Genomic DNA, 13681 nt, shown 5'->3' on the forward strand with positions numbered 1-13681 from the left:
TAGGGGGTGCCTGTAGAGATTACTTAAAAATCTTTAGAAACAAAAAAATTCTCTTAGTTTCCTCCCCCCCCCACCGCCAGGGTTTCCCCTCCCCCCCACCTCATCCCCAGCAGACCCCATGTTAACCCAGGGGGGATCCTGGTCCTCGTCAGCTTGGGGCCTTTTAACGTCCCAAGCGTTGACCAAATTCTCGTGGATATTCGAGGCTGTGGATAATGGGGAGTGAGGTGTCCCCCCCCACCCTGCCCCCAGATGCTGAAGCTTGAGCTGAGGGGAAGGGGCCAGGAGAACAGGAGGTACCACGCCGAGGTCTCTGAGGGGTCAGAACGGCAGGCAGGGAGCCTGAGAAGCTGGTGTGGGGAGTCCCGCTCCCCACGATTCATTCATGTGTCCAATGCTGACCCAGCCCCCTAGCTGTGCCAGGAGGACAGAGGGCAGGCGCCTTCACCCCCTCCCTGGGCCAGGAGGGACCCCAGCAGGACAGACGTGAGCAGGCAGAAGTCACTCGGTGGACGTTTATTTGGTGGACCTTCACAGGCGGTGGTAGCAGAAGAGCTCTTGCTGGCACACGGGGCACGTGTGCTTCACGTCCATCAAGCTGTCCATACAGAAGGGGAGGAAGCAGCAGCCCAGGAAGCACCTGCAGCCTCAGGAACAGGTGTGGGCCAGTGCCCCCCTCCCTGCGCCCCATCCCCCAAGCCCAGCAGGCCCCCCCCCACCCCCCAGGAGGCCACTCACCCAAACACAAAAAGACCTGTACACAGCAGCCAGGTGAGAACCCCTGGGACCGGGGTGGTCACTGTTATGATGCGGTTCCCACAGTAGTGACATATGGACTGTACCGGGATGGCAGGGCCCATCCTAGGCATTCTGGTGAACAGAGCTGGGGACGGGGAGGGGGGGCGGGGGGCGCGGCGCAGCTCAGACCGTGGCCCTCTCCTGGCACTCCTGCAGCCTCTCCGTGCTCCCCTGCGCACCCAAGACCCCAGGGTGGGCTCCAGCTCCCTCTCCCTACCCCGTTTCCCCCACTCCTGCTCCTGCTGGCCTGCAGGGCTCAGGGGCCTCTTGCTGGTCAGGAGAGACCCAGGGAATTTGGAAGCATCTCTAGGCTTAAACTGGGCCCCTTCAGCTCAGCGAGCTACCCAGGATAGCATACTCATCCAGCCCCTTTTAGGGGCGTCTGTTGGATGCTCTCAGTCAAAAGCTTTGATGCCCCGGTGAAGACGGTACAATCCAGAATCTACCTGCTGGCGTTCTTGTGTCGTCCTCTCACGTTTGTGCAGCGGGGCCAAAAAATGTGTTTAGCTATCTAAGCCCTGCAACCACGTCTGCAGTCTCGGGTGTGCGGAGAAAGGGGGGCTTGGGTGGTGGCTGAGTTTGTGGTTAAGAAAACAATTCCCACGAGTTTTAGTGCCTTGGCCAAAGGCTCAGGGTCTGGTCTGCAGCAGTGAGGAGGGACTTAGGGGCCTCGCAGGCCTTGATCCCTCTGGGGTCCCGGGTGGGTGAGGGGTGCTGGGATTTGGAATGGACAGAGCCCCGATGTGCGGGATGCAGAATCCCCAGTTTAGCACGGAGCTAAGGAAAGCTCTGTGGCTAGAATGGGTGTCCCTACGGGCCTTTCCATTCTGCCCACTGGGAATGTGCAGAACAACCCTGCAGCTCCTGACCCTTTGAGACCTTTCTTGAGTATTCTGCATTCCTTAACGGGGTTGTGTAAAAACCCCCTGAAGCCCAGGCCCTACCCTGGGCAGGGGCCACCTTCCGCTTCTCTGGTTGCAGCCGGTGCCTCGCACTGCGGAGTCCAGGGGGTTTGCCCCATGAGCCTGCCCTGAGCGCCCACTGCAGACCAGCCCCTGCGCCACTCATTTCATGTTGGAGAGGAGGGGCTATGGCCAGCCCTGGGGAGGGGTCACACGGCTCCCGGGGGGCAGCGGAGAAGGACTTTCAGAGGAGGTGCTGTTGGGGCAGAATCTCGAAGAGTGGGGCAGGGCAGCCTGAGCCCAGGAAAACCGAAGGGGAAGGAACAGAGGTACTCACCCAGGTGAATGGCCGGGGGGCCTTGGACATATATTGGAGGAGGCCCTTGAACTCTTGGAGGCCAAGGACCAGGAGGAGGAGGGGGACGAGGACGAGGAGGCTCTTTGGGAGAGAGGAAGGAAACACAGCCTCAGACCCAAAGTCCCGCCACTTGCCAGGCGCTGAGCTGACAAGGTGGCCAGCCTGCCAGCCTGAGAGTATCACCCATTTTACAGGAGGGAAAGCCAAGGCCTGAAGGAACGAATACCAAGGCTTGCATAGCGTAGATGGAGCAGCTGAGGTTTGAACACAGATATTTCGGACCCCAATTGTGTCCTCATGTCCTAGAATGAAAGATCTTCCGGGAGGCAGTACCAGGAAACTGAGGACATAAAAAGAGCACGGGGCCCATGATCTCTTTAAAAGAAACAAAACATCGAGCATTTGTTGTTTACGTGTCAGACTCTGTGCCAGATGTTTTACACACCTGGCTCCATGGATTCTGGTGAAAACACCAGGGAGGTAACCGTGTGGTATTACTCCAATTTTGCAGATGTGGACACTAGGCTCAGAGAGGTTAACCAACTTGCCTGAGGTCCCCCAGCAAGCAGGTATGTGAATTGAGGATGCCCACCTCCCAAGGAGGAAGGAGCTCCAAGGCTCCAAGAGTGGCAGCGCTTCATTTGCTCCATCCCAGAAGGACAGTTGGGGCCACAGCGCCCTCGAATTCCTCCCAGCCTTCATTCCCTCCTGCCCCACAAGGGGACTGTCACGCCGTGTGCACGTGCAGCTTACTCCCACCCCCCCCACCCCCCACCCCCACCCCAGCTCCCAGTGGTGAGCCCTATGCCAGCCCTGGAGTCAGGTGCAAGGCTGTCTGGACAGGGAATTCTGGGATCTGGAAACCCAGTGTGTGGTCTGGGAGGTGGGCGGATGAGAGCCCCATAATCGTAATGACTGTGGTCAACGGATGGGGGTCCACATGTGTCTCTATGGGGAACCATGGGGACCTGCCCCTCCCAGGTGAGGGGCCTCGTGGCATAATTGGTGCTGCCTGGGATCCCCCACCCCCACCCCGTGCCTCTTCCCACAATGGGGGCGGCCAGGAAAGAGGAAGCCGCTCTCCGTTTTTTGCCCTCAAGTCTAGACTCTTGGGAACAGGAAGAGATTTCATACCCATCCGGTGCCCCCAGGTGTCCCACCTGAAGCTGGTTTTAGTACCCATTTTACAGGTGAGGAAACTCAAGGCCAGAAAAGAAGTATGCGGCCTGGAGCTGCCCGCTGCCTGGTTGACACTCACCCGACCCAGCCGAGTTAGCAGCCGTCAGCCCTACACCGACCATCCCTTAATCCTCTCAGCCGTTTTCCAGACGGAAAACGGATCCAGAGAGATTGGTGATTTGGCCCAAACCTCATCAACAGAACCAGGACCCCCCTACCCTGCCGCCCCATCCAGTCTGGGTTGTGTCTGGCCATGGGGGTGGGGCAGGGGATGGGAGGGACAGGCCGCACCTGATACCAGAGAGTCATTCGGCTTCTTTCTTGGCTTCTTTTTAACACTTTAAGAGAGGGCACAGGATGTCGGGAGGCCCCGATTTGTCCCCATTGGGTCACACGGTCTCCGAGTTGGTGGGGGACAGCAGGATGTGACGGTGGAGTACTGGATTCAGCCCCCAGCCAGGCAAGGGGACCCCCAGTCTCCTCTCCTGCTTCCCATGGGTGCCAAAGTCAACTGGTCACCGGGATGGCGGCGGGGGGGGGGGGGGACCTCTCACCCTGGGGATGGTTCCATCTTGGTGTCCTGGACGTGTTTTGTTCCAGCAACGGTATCCCAGCAGCGGCGGGTTCCAAGCTCTGAGCAGCAGAGTGCTTATCTGGAGTCCCCATGGCGAGGCCTGGGTGCCCTTGGGCCAGAGTGCCTGCCTGCCTGGTGCCTCTCCCAGGGCCTGGCTCAGGTGGAACAGCCATTGTGATGTGCATCCTCACAGGGGCCAGAGGTGTGGGCTCTGTATGCCCTCCCTGCAGGAGGAGGGGGGACCCTCCCATGGCCCAGCCTGAGGACCCTTTGGAGGCAACCCTTCTCCCACTGTCCTTCTCGGGTTGAGCCGAAACCAGCCCTGGGTTCTTGAGGGCGGGGGCGTGGGGACCAATCTGGAGCCTTAAAAATATGAATCTAGGCTGGGCTGCACCCGGTGGCTCAGTCCATTAAGCGTCCGACTTCAGCTCAGGTCACGATCTCCCAATTGTTGAGGTCAAGCCCCGCGTCGGGCTCTGTGCTGACAGCTCAGAGCCTGGAGCCCGCTTCGGCTTCTGTGTCTCCCTCTCTCTCTGCCCCTCCCCTGCTCGTGCTCTCTTTCTCAAAAATAAATAAACATTAAAAAAAAAAGAAATGGGAAAGGATGTATATAATTTCCAAGATGAAGTAAAGGAGCGATTTTTTAAATTCTTTGAAAAAATTTTTCTTTTTTTTTTTTTTTTTTAATTTTTTTTTTTTCAACGTTTTTTATTTATTTTTGGGACAGAGAGAAACAGAGCATGAACGGGGGAGGGGCAGAGAGAGAGGGAGACACAGAATCGGAAACAGGCTCCAGGCTCCGAGCCATCAGCCCAGAGCCTGACGCGGGGCTCGAACTCACAGACCGCGAGATCGTGACCTGGCTGAAGTCGGACGCTTAACCGACTGCGCCACCCAGGCGCCCCTGAAAAAATTTTTCTTAATGTTTATTTATTTTTTTTTTTTTTTTTTTTAATTTATTTTTGAGACAGAGAGAGACATAGCATGAACGGGGGAGGGGCAGAGAGAGAGGGAGACACAGAATCGGAAACAGGCTCCAGGCTCCGAGCCATCAGCCCAGAGCCTGACGCGGGGCTCAAACTCACAGACCGCGAGATCGTGACCTGGCTGAAGTCGGACGCTTAACCGACTGCGCCACCCAGGCGCCCCAATGTTTATTTATTTTTGAGAGAATGAGAGAGAGTGTGAGCAGAGGAGGGGCAGAGACAGAAGGAGACACAGAATCTGAAGCAGGCTTCAGGCTCTGAGCTGTCAGCACAGGGCCTGATGCGGGGTTCAAACATACAAACCACGAGTTCATGACCTGTGCCGAAGTTGGACACTTAACCAACTGAGCCATGCAGGCACCCCGATTCTTTTTTTGTTTGTTTAATGTTTATTTATTTTTGAGAGACAGAGACAGAGCTAGCAGGGGAAGGGCAGAGAGAGGAGACGCAGAATCTGAAGCAGGCTCCAGGCTCCGAGCTGTCAGCACAGAGCCCGATGTGGGGCTCAAACTCGTGAACTGCGAGATCATGACCTGAGCCAAAGTTGGACTCTTAACGGACTGAGCCACTCAGGTGCCCCGGAACAATTTTTTTTAAAACTAAAGGTTGATGTTGAGGGAGATGGGGTGGAAGCACTTTCTCTTTAAATAAGCCTTGCTTTATAAGTTTGACTTTGGAACTATATCATTATTGTTACTAGTGTAAAAGGAAGCACATTTAAAAGAAAAAAGCAACACCGAAAAACGGAAAGCAACGGAAAACAAACAAATGTGACTGTATATCAAGATTTCTTCCATGGGACACAGAGCACAGGCCATAAAGGGAAAACTTGAAAGACCCGCTTCATCAAAGCACCGGCTCTTCAAAAGGGGAAGAAAAAATGCTTAGCCACACGCAGGAAGACAATATTTGCAGTACAGGTATCCAGACTGTAAAAGAACTCCAACTAATTTATTCTACTTTATTTTATTGTATTTTCTATTTTATTTTATTTTATGTTTATTTTTGAGAGAGAGAGAGAGAGAGAGAGCGCAAGCAGGGGAGGGGCAGAGCGACAGGGGGACACAGAATCCAAAGCAGGTCCCAGGCTCTGAACTGTCAGCCCAGAGCCGGACGCGGGGCTCAGACTCACAAACGGTGAGATCGTGACCTGAGCCAAAGTGGGACACTTAATGCCTCTCTCTTGCTCTCTTACCAGTACCTGTGGCACCCACACCCGAGATTCTTGAAACCTCCAGTTCCTGGGCCACCTGCCCAGGTGCCTGGTCTCCTTTGCCTCCACTTGGTGACAGCCCACCGTCACCTCTCCTGTGCTCCGGGGCAGGGTCGGGGGCACATCCCAGAGCCTGTCCACACCCCTGTATGTATTGGCATCTGAGATTTGATGTTTGCTGCATCCCCCAGCACCCGGCACGCAGAAGGTGTTCAATTAATATAGGTTGAATGTGCGAATGAACGAACGAATGAATGAACGAATGAATGAACGAGCTGTGCGCTCTAGTCACCCAGCCCACCCCACGTGACTTAAAATCCTCTGGATATTCCACCCCAAGAAACAGAGTCTGTGTATAGAGTTGAGGTTACACATCTCCGGATGGGGTTGGGGACAGCCTCCTTCTCTGGGAATTTTGAGGCCGGCGGTGTCCCTCCCGCAGGGTTGGGATCCGGGCTGGGGCCCTCTTGAGGGTCAATCAGCGAGGCAGCTGAGGGGCAGTGCTCTCGGGGGGAAGGGGGGGGTGCGCATTGCGGCCACCGCCACCAGGGGGCAGCACAAGGTTGCACGAGTCAGCCTGGCTTCCTCCCTCTGGATCTCTGGGGCCAGGATCTGGGGCTTGTGGGGTGCCCCCCGAGGCTGCTCCGGTGCCGCGAGCTCCTGTCCAGACCAGGCTGGAAGGAGAGACGAGCATGAGAGAGGGCCTGAGGCCAGCCGAGGCCACACAGAAGGCTGTGGTGGAGCTGGCACAGATACACAGGGTCCCACAGGGGAGCCCGGAGGCCTGGCTGGGCTCCTCGGGGACCTCTCTGTGGGGATCACTTCTCCACTAGACTCAGGGCTCTCGGACAACTGGTGTTTGTCTGGTTCCAAACTTTGCATCTCCAAAACAAGGCCTGCCCTAGAGGAGGAAGTGGTTAAAGTGTGGGCTCTGTCCCTTGCAGCTGTGTGACCCCGGGAGGGCATCTGCACCTCTCTGCAAAGTGGGTCTGATGATAACCCTTGCTGCCAAGAGAGCTCGGGAAATTTCGTGAGACAGTTTTATCTTGTTGGCTGATCCTTGGTGCATGCCTACTTTCTGTTCTGTTCTGTCCTGCCCCGGGGGCATTTGTGCTTGCCCTTCCTGCCCCGCCCTGCCCCCCAATGCTCTTCCCATGAGCTACCCCATGGCTCATCAACATCATCAAACTCTCAGTTCATAAGCCTTTCCTCACGGAAGGCTGCTGTGGACCCCTGCCAGAGCACCCAGCCACCCTCTACCATAACCACCTGGTTCAACTTTTATTTATTTTAATCAGTTATTTTTTTAATTGACATCCACGTTAGTTAGCCTATGGTGCTATAGTGATTTCAGGAGTACATTCCAGTGATCCATCCCCGGTGGAGAACACCCAGTGTTCATCCCAACAAGTGTCCTCCCTTCTGCCCTTTACCCACTTGGCCCATCCCCCACCCACAACCCCTCCAGCAGCCCTGTTTGTTCTATTTAAGAGTCCACCCGCGTCGATTTTTAATTTTTTTTTTTTTTTTTACATTTGTTTTTGAGAAACAGAGTGAGACAAAGCGCGAGCCGGGGAGGGGCAGAGAGAGAAGGAGACATGGAATCTGAAGCAGGCTCCAGGCTCTGAGCTGTCAGCACAGAGCCTGACGCGGGGCTCGAACTCATGGAGCCGTGAGATCATGACCTGAGCCGAAGTCGGATGTTCAACCGGCTGAGCCACCCAGGCGCCCCAATATGGTTCGATTTTGGCGACAGTTACCTCTGTCTGGAATTAACAGGTTCGTGTATTAGTTTACTTGATTATTGTGTTTTGCTCCTAAAATGTCAGCTCTGTGAGAGCCCAGAACTCATCAGTTTTGTTCACATGTGTCTCCCTCAGACCCTACCACAGTGCCTGGGACACAGTAGATGCTTAATCGAGATTTGTTGCAGGAAAAATGAATGAATGAAAGAAATCTGTGTGAAGTCCTTAGCTCTGTGCCTGGCATATTGAAAGCTTGCAATGAGTTAGCAATTAGTAATATTAGTAAGCAAGACAATAATACATTAAATAAGCAGAGTCATAAAAGCCAAGGTGGGAGGCAGGCCATCCTAGGAACATATGAGCCTGGAGTTTTGGCAGCTGAGGGTCCAGGGAGCCCCACCCCCTGCCTCCGCTGAGGTCCTCCCCCGCTGTGTGACCCGGGGCATCTCACTCCCCCTCTCTGGGCTATGCTATCTTCTTGAGCAATAAGGCTTTGCAGCTGGGGCTGCTTAAAGGAAAAAGGCAATGGGACTCCCCCCATCTGCTTCCTGCCCAGCCTCTCTTCCCAGAAGGGCTCTGAGGTGATGAGGTGACGAGAAAGGAATCTGGAGGAATGAGTTCTAACTGTCACTCTTGTGCAAGTGTGGGGCGGGGCTTTCCCTGGAGCTCCCCCTGACTCCATCTGTTGGGTGGTGGGGAGCCTGCAGCCCTGGGTGGGGACTTACTGAGTCAAATTGGGTCACCCCCTAACCTCTCTGGGCTGACTTTCCAGCTGTGCCACTTCCCTGTCGCCTCTTCTGCCCAGGCTGTGGTGAGCTGGGGGCTGGAAGAGTGTGAGGTGGGGTGCACCCTAAGCTCCGTTCCCTACTTGGGCGAGGAAAGGAAAGCGGCAGGAGGGGGGTGGTTCTTGTGCCCTGGGCACCCACAAAGGTTCTCTCACTGATCAGCGGGGACCCAGATGAGCGAGTGACACGGTTACTTCTTCCCTGGTGGCTGCCACCCATCCCCTGTCCTCAGAACTCTGGGACAGAGCCCCCCCCTGCCCCCCCCCCCCCCCGAGGCCTGCCTGGAGGAGGAGAGGGGGACTTTCTAGATGGAGAAGAGCCCTGGGAGCTGTGGTTCTGCACCCTTCCATCCGTGCGGACTTGTGTTGGAGTGTGTGCATGTGTGGTGGGGGGTGCTGGTGTAGCTGTGCTGTGGGTCTTGTGTGGTCAGGGGGTGTGCTCATCGGCACAGGGTGTGTGTGGTGCAGGCTTGCACGTGGACGTATCTGTGTGTGTGTGTCCCTGCCTCTCAGGTGGGCTGTGTGTGGGACTTGTCATGTCTGGGTGTCTGTGTGTGTCTAGGTGGGAGGGGTGCACGACCTGGGTATCCGAGTGTGTGGGCTGTCCGCATAGGTGGCTCCTGGGTCCGTCTTTTCCTCCTTCAGCCTGTGGGCTTGGCCAGCCTACTTGGACCTCGTGCTTTCAGCCTCAAGAGCTGCCTGAGGGGCTCAGTCCCTTCCCTGGGTGCCCCACCCAACCCCTTCTCCACTCTAGGCTCTCCTGGTGCCATTTTACAGAAGGGGAAATCGAGTTATCTGTCAGGCCCCTCATCCTGGACACATCTTGTTCCCTCCCATCACATGGCAGCTGCCCCTGTTTCTTCAACGTGTTTATTGAGCACCTACTATAAGTCAGACATAAAAAACCATGGGACGCAGATAAGGTACCTGCCCTGGGAAGCTCACATTTTAGCGGGTACCACATTTGGTTCAGGGTGGGCAGAGGTGGGCACCTCTTCTGAGGCATAATGACTAGAAAGAGGCAGCATGGGAAGATGTGGGGTAAGACTGTTCCCAGCTGAGGGAACAGCATGTGCAAAGGCCCTGGGGGGCCCATTAGGGCCGCAGTGGAGTGAGCAGAGCTTGGGCAGGGAGTGCTGAGATCCAATGCATGTTATGAGACCTCCTGGGGCTGCTGCACAGAGGGGCAGTGGCTGGAGGCAGACCAAGGACGGGGAAGTGACTCTCCAGAAAGTGGTGGCCCAAAAGACACAAAGAGCACCAGGCAGGGAGGAGCTGGTGTTCCCACAGCCCAAGTTCCCATCCCTGCTCTAGCCCGGGGAGGCCCCTCTCGGGGACGCAGACTGGGGCGACACATCCTGGGGAGGGGACTTCAGTCTAAGTCACCTAGGGAATGAGCACCTTGGGGTGTGACACAGCAATGTCCAAATCTTGGCCTGTCCAGGTATTGCTGCATGATCTTGGGTAAGTCGCATTGCTGACCTGAGCCTCATTTCCCCGTCCCCAGAGCGTGTTCTTCTGGGTTGTGAGGAGGGTTTCAGAAGTCAACCTGTGCTGGTCTTCAGAGTTGAAGGTGTCCAGTGTGCCTGGCACATTGTAGGGGGCAGAACTGGGTGGCTGTGGTCATTGCTAAGGGCGACACCTAGATTTAAGCAAGTGGTGTTTTAAAAAGCAAGTAACAATAATCATAGTAATTCTCTGGGGGCGCCTGGGTGGCTCAGTCGGTTGAGCGTCCGACTCTTGATTTCGGCTCAGGTCATGACCTCGTGGCTCATGAGACTGAGCCCCACGTTGGGCTCTGCGCTGACAGCACGGAGCCTGTTTGGGATTCTCTCTCTTCCTCTCTCTCTGCTCCTCCCCCACTCGTGTGCACTCTCTCACTCTCTCTCAAATAAACAAACATTTAGGCACGCCTGGGTAGCTCAGTTGGTTAAGCATCTTGATTTCAGCTCAGGCGATTATCTCCCGGTTTGTGAGTTTGAGCCTCACATCAGGCTCTGTGCTGACAGTGCTTGGGATTCTCTCTCTCTCTCTCTCTCTCTCTCTCTCTCTCTCTCTCCGCCCCTCCCCCATTCGCTATCACTCTCTCAAAATAAACATTTAAAAACAAACATTATAAAAATAATTCTCACAACGTGCCTAAGCATTCATGCACTCTCTCACTTTAACACGGCAACCTTATCGAGAGACGTGCTGACATTGTCCCCATTTTACAGATGAAAAAACCGAGGTGCCAAGAGAGGGGACCTGCTGAGAGTTAAAGCATGTGGGTACCCAATCCTTAGGGCCTCCAGAACTGCTGTATCCACCCCAGACGTATCCCCTGCCGTCGTCTTTTCCATGACACGTGTGCCTCCAACTTGGTGATGCTCTTTACTGGAGTTTTCTTATGTTAAGTCAATCCTAAGTGCTACAGCACATGAGTCTGGGTTTCATTAAAAGGGCAACAGGGAGTTACTGAAGGGTTTTGAGCAGGGGCAGGACGACCTGGTGACGGAGAGTCTCTCCCTGACCAGACTTTAGTTGGGCTCCTCTGAGCCTTCGGCTCGCCTGGGCACAAGCTGGAGCTTCCCATCCTGTCCCTGTAAGAGTACTGTTTTGGCAAGAATCCTGACAAGTTGGTTTAGCCAGAATTCCCTGCCCTCTAGGTCTGACCAAATTCCTCATCCCCTGCCTCCTCCCAGGGGATGTGTGACCGCCCATGTCTTCTGTAAGAATCCTGCCAGGCCAGCTTAGCCAGACCCCCCCCTTCCCCCTGCTATTTCCTCCCAGCAGTCTCGCACTCCCGGACCCTGCTCTGTGGCTACACATCTTCTCCTCCCTGTATGTGGACGTGAGCCCCATCTCTCTCCCTGAATGCAAACCCCACTGCAGGGGCCCCTGTCCCTATCGCGACAGTGCTGAACAAAGTCCGTCTTACCATTTCAGCAAGGGTCAGAAATAATTTTTTTTTTAGCAACAGTCAGATTTATACTTTGGAAAGCTCACTCTGGCTGCTGCACAGAAAACAAGCGAGGTCACGGATATTAAGGGAGGCATAAGGCAGGGGAGGAGGCTACTGCTTCTGGTGAGACAGTAGAGGTCCAAGTCATGGTGGGAAGGAATGGGGGGCAGATGGGTGGACAGTTATACTTTGGGGGGAGGAGTCTCCCTCTCATCCCTGCTTTTAGACCTTACCAGGCTGCTGTCACTCTTAAAGTGAAGCTCTGTAATTGAGACCCATCCACTTAGCCCCCTCTGGCTCTGGCCGTATCACTTCTGTCCACGTCGCTTCTCGTGTCCTAGCCCCACCACACTCCTGTCTCAGGGCCTTTGCACGTGTGCTAACCTTTCTCAGGAATGTCCTTTCCTTTGTCTATTCAATTCCTGGTCTTCCAGAAGACCCCAGGTCAACCAGCACTTTCCAGAGAAGACTCTCCTGGCTTCTCCAGCATGATGCTGTCCCTGCTATGGATACAGCGGGACTTTATACCATTGTGATTACTGGTTTAACATCTGCTTCCCCTAATTAGGCTGTAACCCTCTGGGGGACGGGGGGTGGCAGGACAGGACCAACATGAGTTTTGTTTTGTCTAGGGCTTAGAACAGAGCTCATGTGCAATAACTATTTGTCACATGGCTGGACAGATGATTGGTCTTTATTGGGTGGAAAAGTTAGGCCAGATCTTCTCATCTGCTGCTGGCTCAAGTCTGGCCACTAGGCCAGTGCCATGAGATGCGGCCATGATAGTGGGCTGATGTCTCTGGTTGCAGGAAGCTCAAGCTGTGGCAAGTTGGGAGAAAGAATTTCTCCAAGGACCCGTCTTCTCTGATAGGGCCAAGGGCAGGGCACTCACTGAGCCAGGGATGCTTATCCAGCCCACCACCTGACACCCTACCTTATCAGCCTGCCTGCCATCCAGGGTGGGAACTGGGTGGGCACTTTTTACTCTGGATGTTCAGCACTGCAAACGGAGGCCTGGCACCGATGATACCCCAGTGAATGACTGCAGACGGGAACTGCACCAAACTCAGGTGTGGGATTCTCCGAGGCTGGGGTGCCCGGGGGACTCAGTTGGTTAAGTGTCCAACGCTTGGTTTTTGTTCAGGTCATGACCTCCCGTTCTTGAGTTCGAGCCCTGGATCAGGCTCTGCACCGACAGTGCTGAGCCTGCTTGGGATTCTCTCTCTCTCTCTCTCTCTCTCTCTCTCTCTCTCTCCGCCCCCCCTCTGCCCCTCCCCCAATGGTGGTGTTTCTCTCTCAAAATAAATAAATAAACTTAAAAAAATAAAAATTAAAAAAATTCTGTGGTTAGTTGAGGAGGAAAAGGCTGTTCCTGATGCCATAACAAAACACCAGACTGGGTGGCGTAAGCAACAGAAAGTGACTTCTCACGTTTTTGGAACCTGGGAAGTCCAAGTTCAGAATGCCCGAGATTTGGTTCCTGGTGGAGGACCCTCTTCCTGGCTTGGGGACAGCTGTATTCTTGCTGTGTCCTCACTGGTGTCTTTGCACGTGGGGAGGGGAAAAGAGGGAGAGAGAGGGAGAGATTGAGAGGCAAGCAGAGCTGGTGGGCTCCAGCAGGGACCCACGTGCCACTTCCAGCCCTGGGACTATAGGCCCAGGACAGTTAAGGGGTTTCCTCCCTGCCCCTCCACCAACCTGAGACACGGTCCAGGGCTGGGCTGGCTTTTAGTGGCTCCTCTTGCAGAGACTTGCAGTGGCCAGGCAGGGGACGGGGTGTGGTCACCTATCTCCATGCCTCAGTTTCCTCTCCTGTAAAAGGAGGGTATTGTCAATTTTCTGCAGACACAGAGGACTCAAGGAGGGAATGCAAATTAAGAACAAAACAAGAGAACAAATGAACAGTTTCCCCTTTTTTCCCCCCCTTTCTTTTCCTCCCTTCCGTTCTACCTCTCTTTTTATTCCTTCTCATCGTTCCTGGAGCTCTTTTTCTCCGCTGAAACGGAGGCGCCGCGGGCCTTGCGGATTCTGGAGCAGAGGTCAGCTAGGCCCGGACCTGCCGCGGGTTGTTAGGGGAGGGACCTGAACGGGACCTCCACTTTTCAGGGGAATGTTCCGACCGTAGGTGCAGCACGGGCGGGCATCCTCCCGGCTCCCGCGCGGCTCGAGGGCCCGCGCTCCCGCCAGCCCCGCGGGCG

The 13681-nt window shown here is 55.0% G+C and overlaps 1 protein-coding gene and 1 long non-coding RNA gene across 5 annotated transcripts; both read right to left on the reverse strand.

Annotated features, from left to right (window-relative positions):
* Positions 1-501: 501 nt before the first annotated feature.
* Positions 502-4151, reverse strand: LITAFD (LITAF domain containing). Of its 3 annotated transcripts, none has more exons than XM_058710321.1 (4): positions 3792-4151; positions 2038-2139; positions 739-883; positions 502-640 (listed from the first exon to the last, which is right to left on the reverse strand). In XM_058710321.1, exons 1-4 carry the CDS (start codon positions 4060-4062, stop codon positions 532-534), a joined length of 627 nt encoding a protein of 208 aa, XP_058566304.1. In that variant the 5' UTR covers positions 4063-4151; the 3' UTR covers positions 502-531. The 3 variants fall into 3 exon arrangements, with proteins under 3 accessions (XP_058566304.1, XP_058566306.1, XP_058566305.1); XM_058710323.1 differs by lacking the exon at positions 3792-4151 and adding an exon at positions 3536-3776; XM_058710322.1 differs by lacking the exon at positions 3792-4151 and adding an exon at positions 3529-3776.
* Positions 4152-7500: 3349 nt separating this feature from the next.
* Positions 7501-13673, reverse strand: LOC131500831 (uncharacterized). Of its 2 annotated transcripts, none has more exons than XR_009256489.1 (4): positions 13434-13673; positions 13182-13295; positions 12915-13026; positions 7501-7776 (listed from the first exon to the last, which is right to left on the reverse strand). It is a non-coding gene; the product is annotated as an uncharacterized LOC131500831 (long non-coding RNA). The 2 variants fall into 2 exon arrangements; XR_009256488.1 differs by lacking the exon at positions 7501-7776 and adding an exon at positions 7783-10181.
* Between the last annotated feature and the right edge of the window lie 8 nt (positions 13674-13681).

The sequence above is a fragment of the Neofelis nebulosa genome, chromosome 18 (genome assembly GCF_028018385.1).
Source record: "Neofelis nebulosa isolate mNeoNeb1 chromosome 18, mNeoNeb1.pri, whole genome shotgun sequence".
Lineage (NCBI taxonomy): Eukaryota > Metazoa > Chordata > Mammalia > Carnivora > Felidae > Neofelis > Neofelis nebulosa.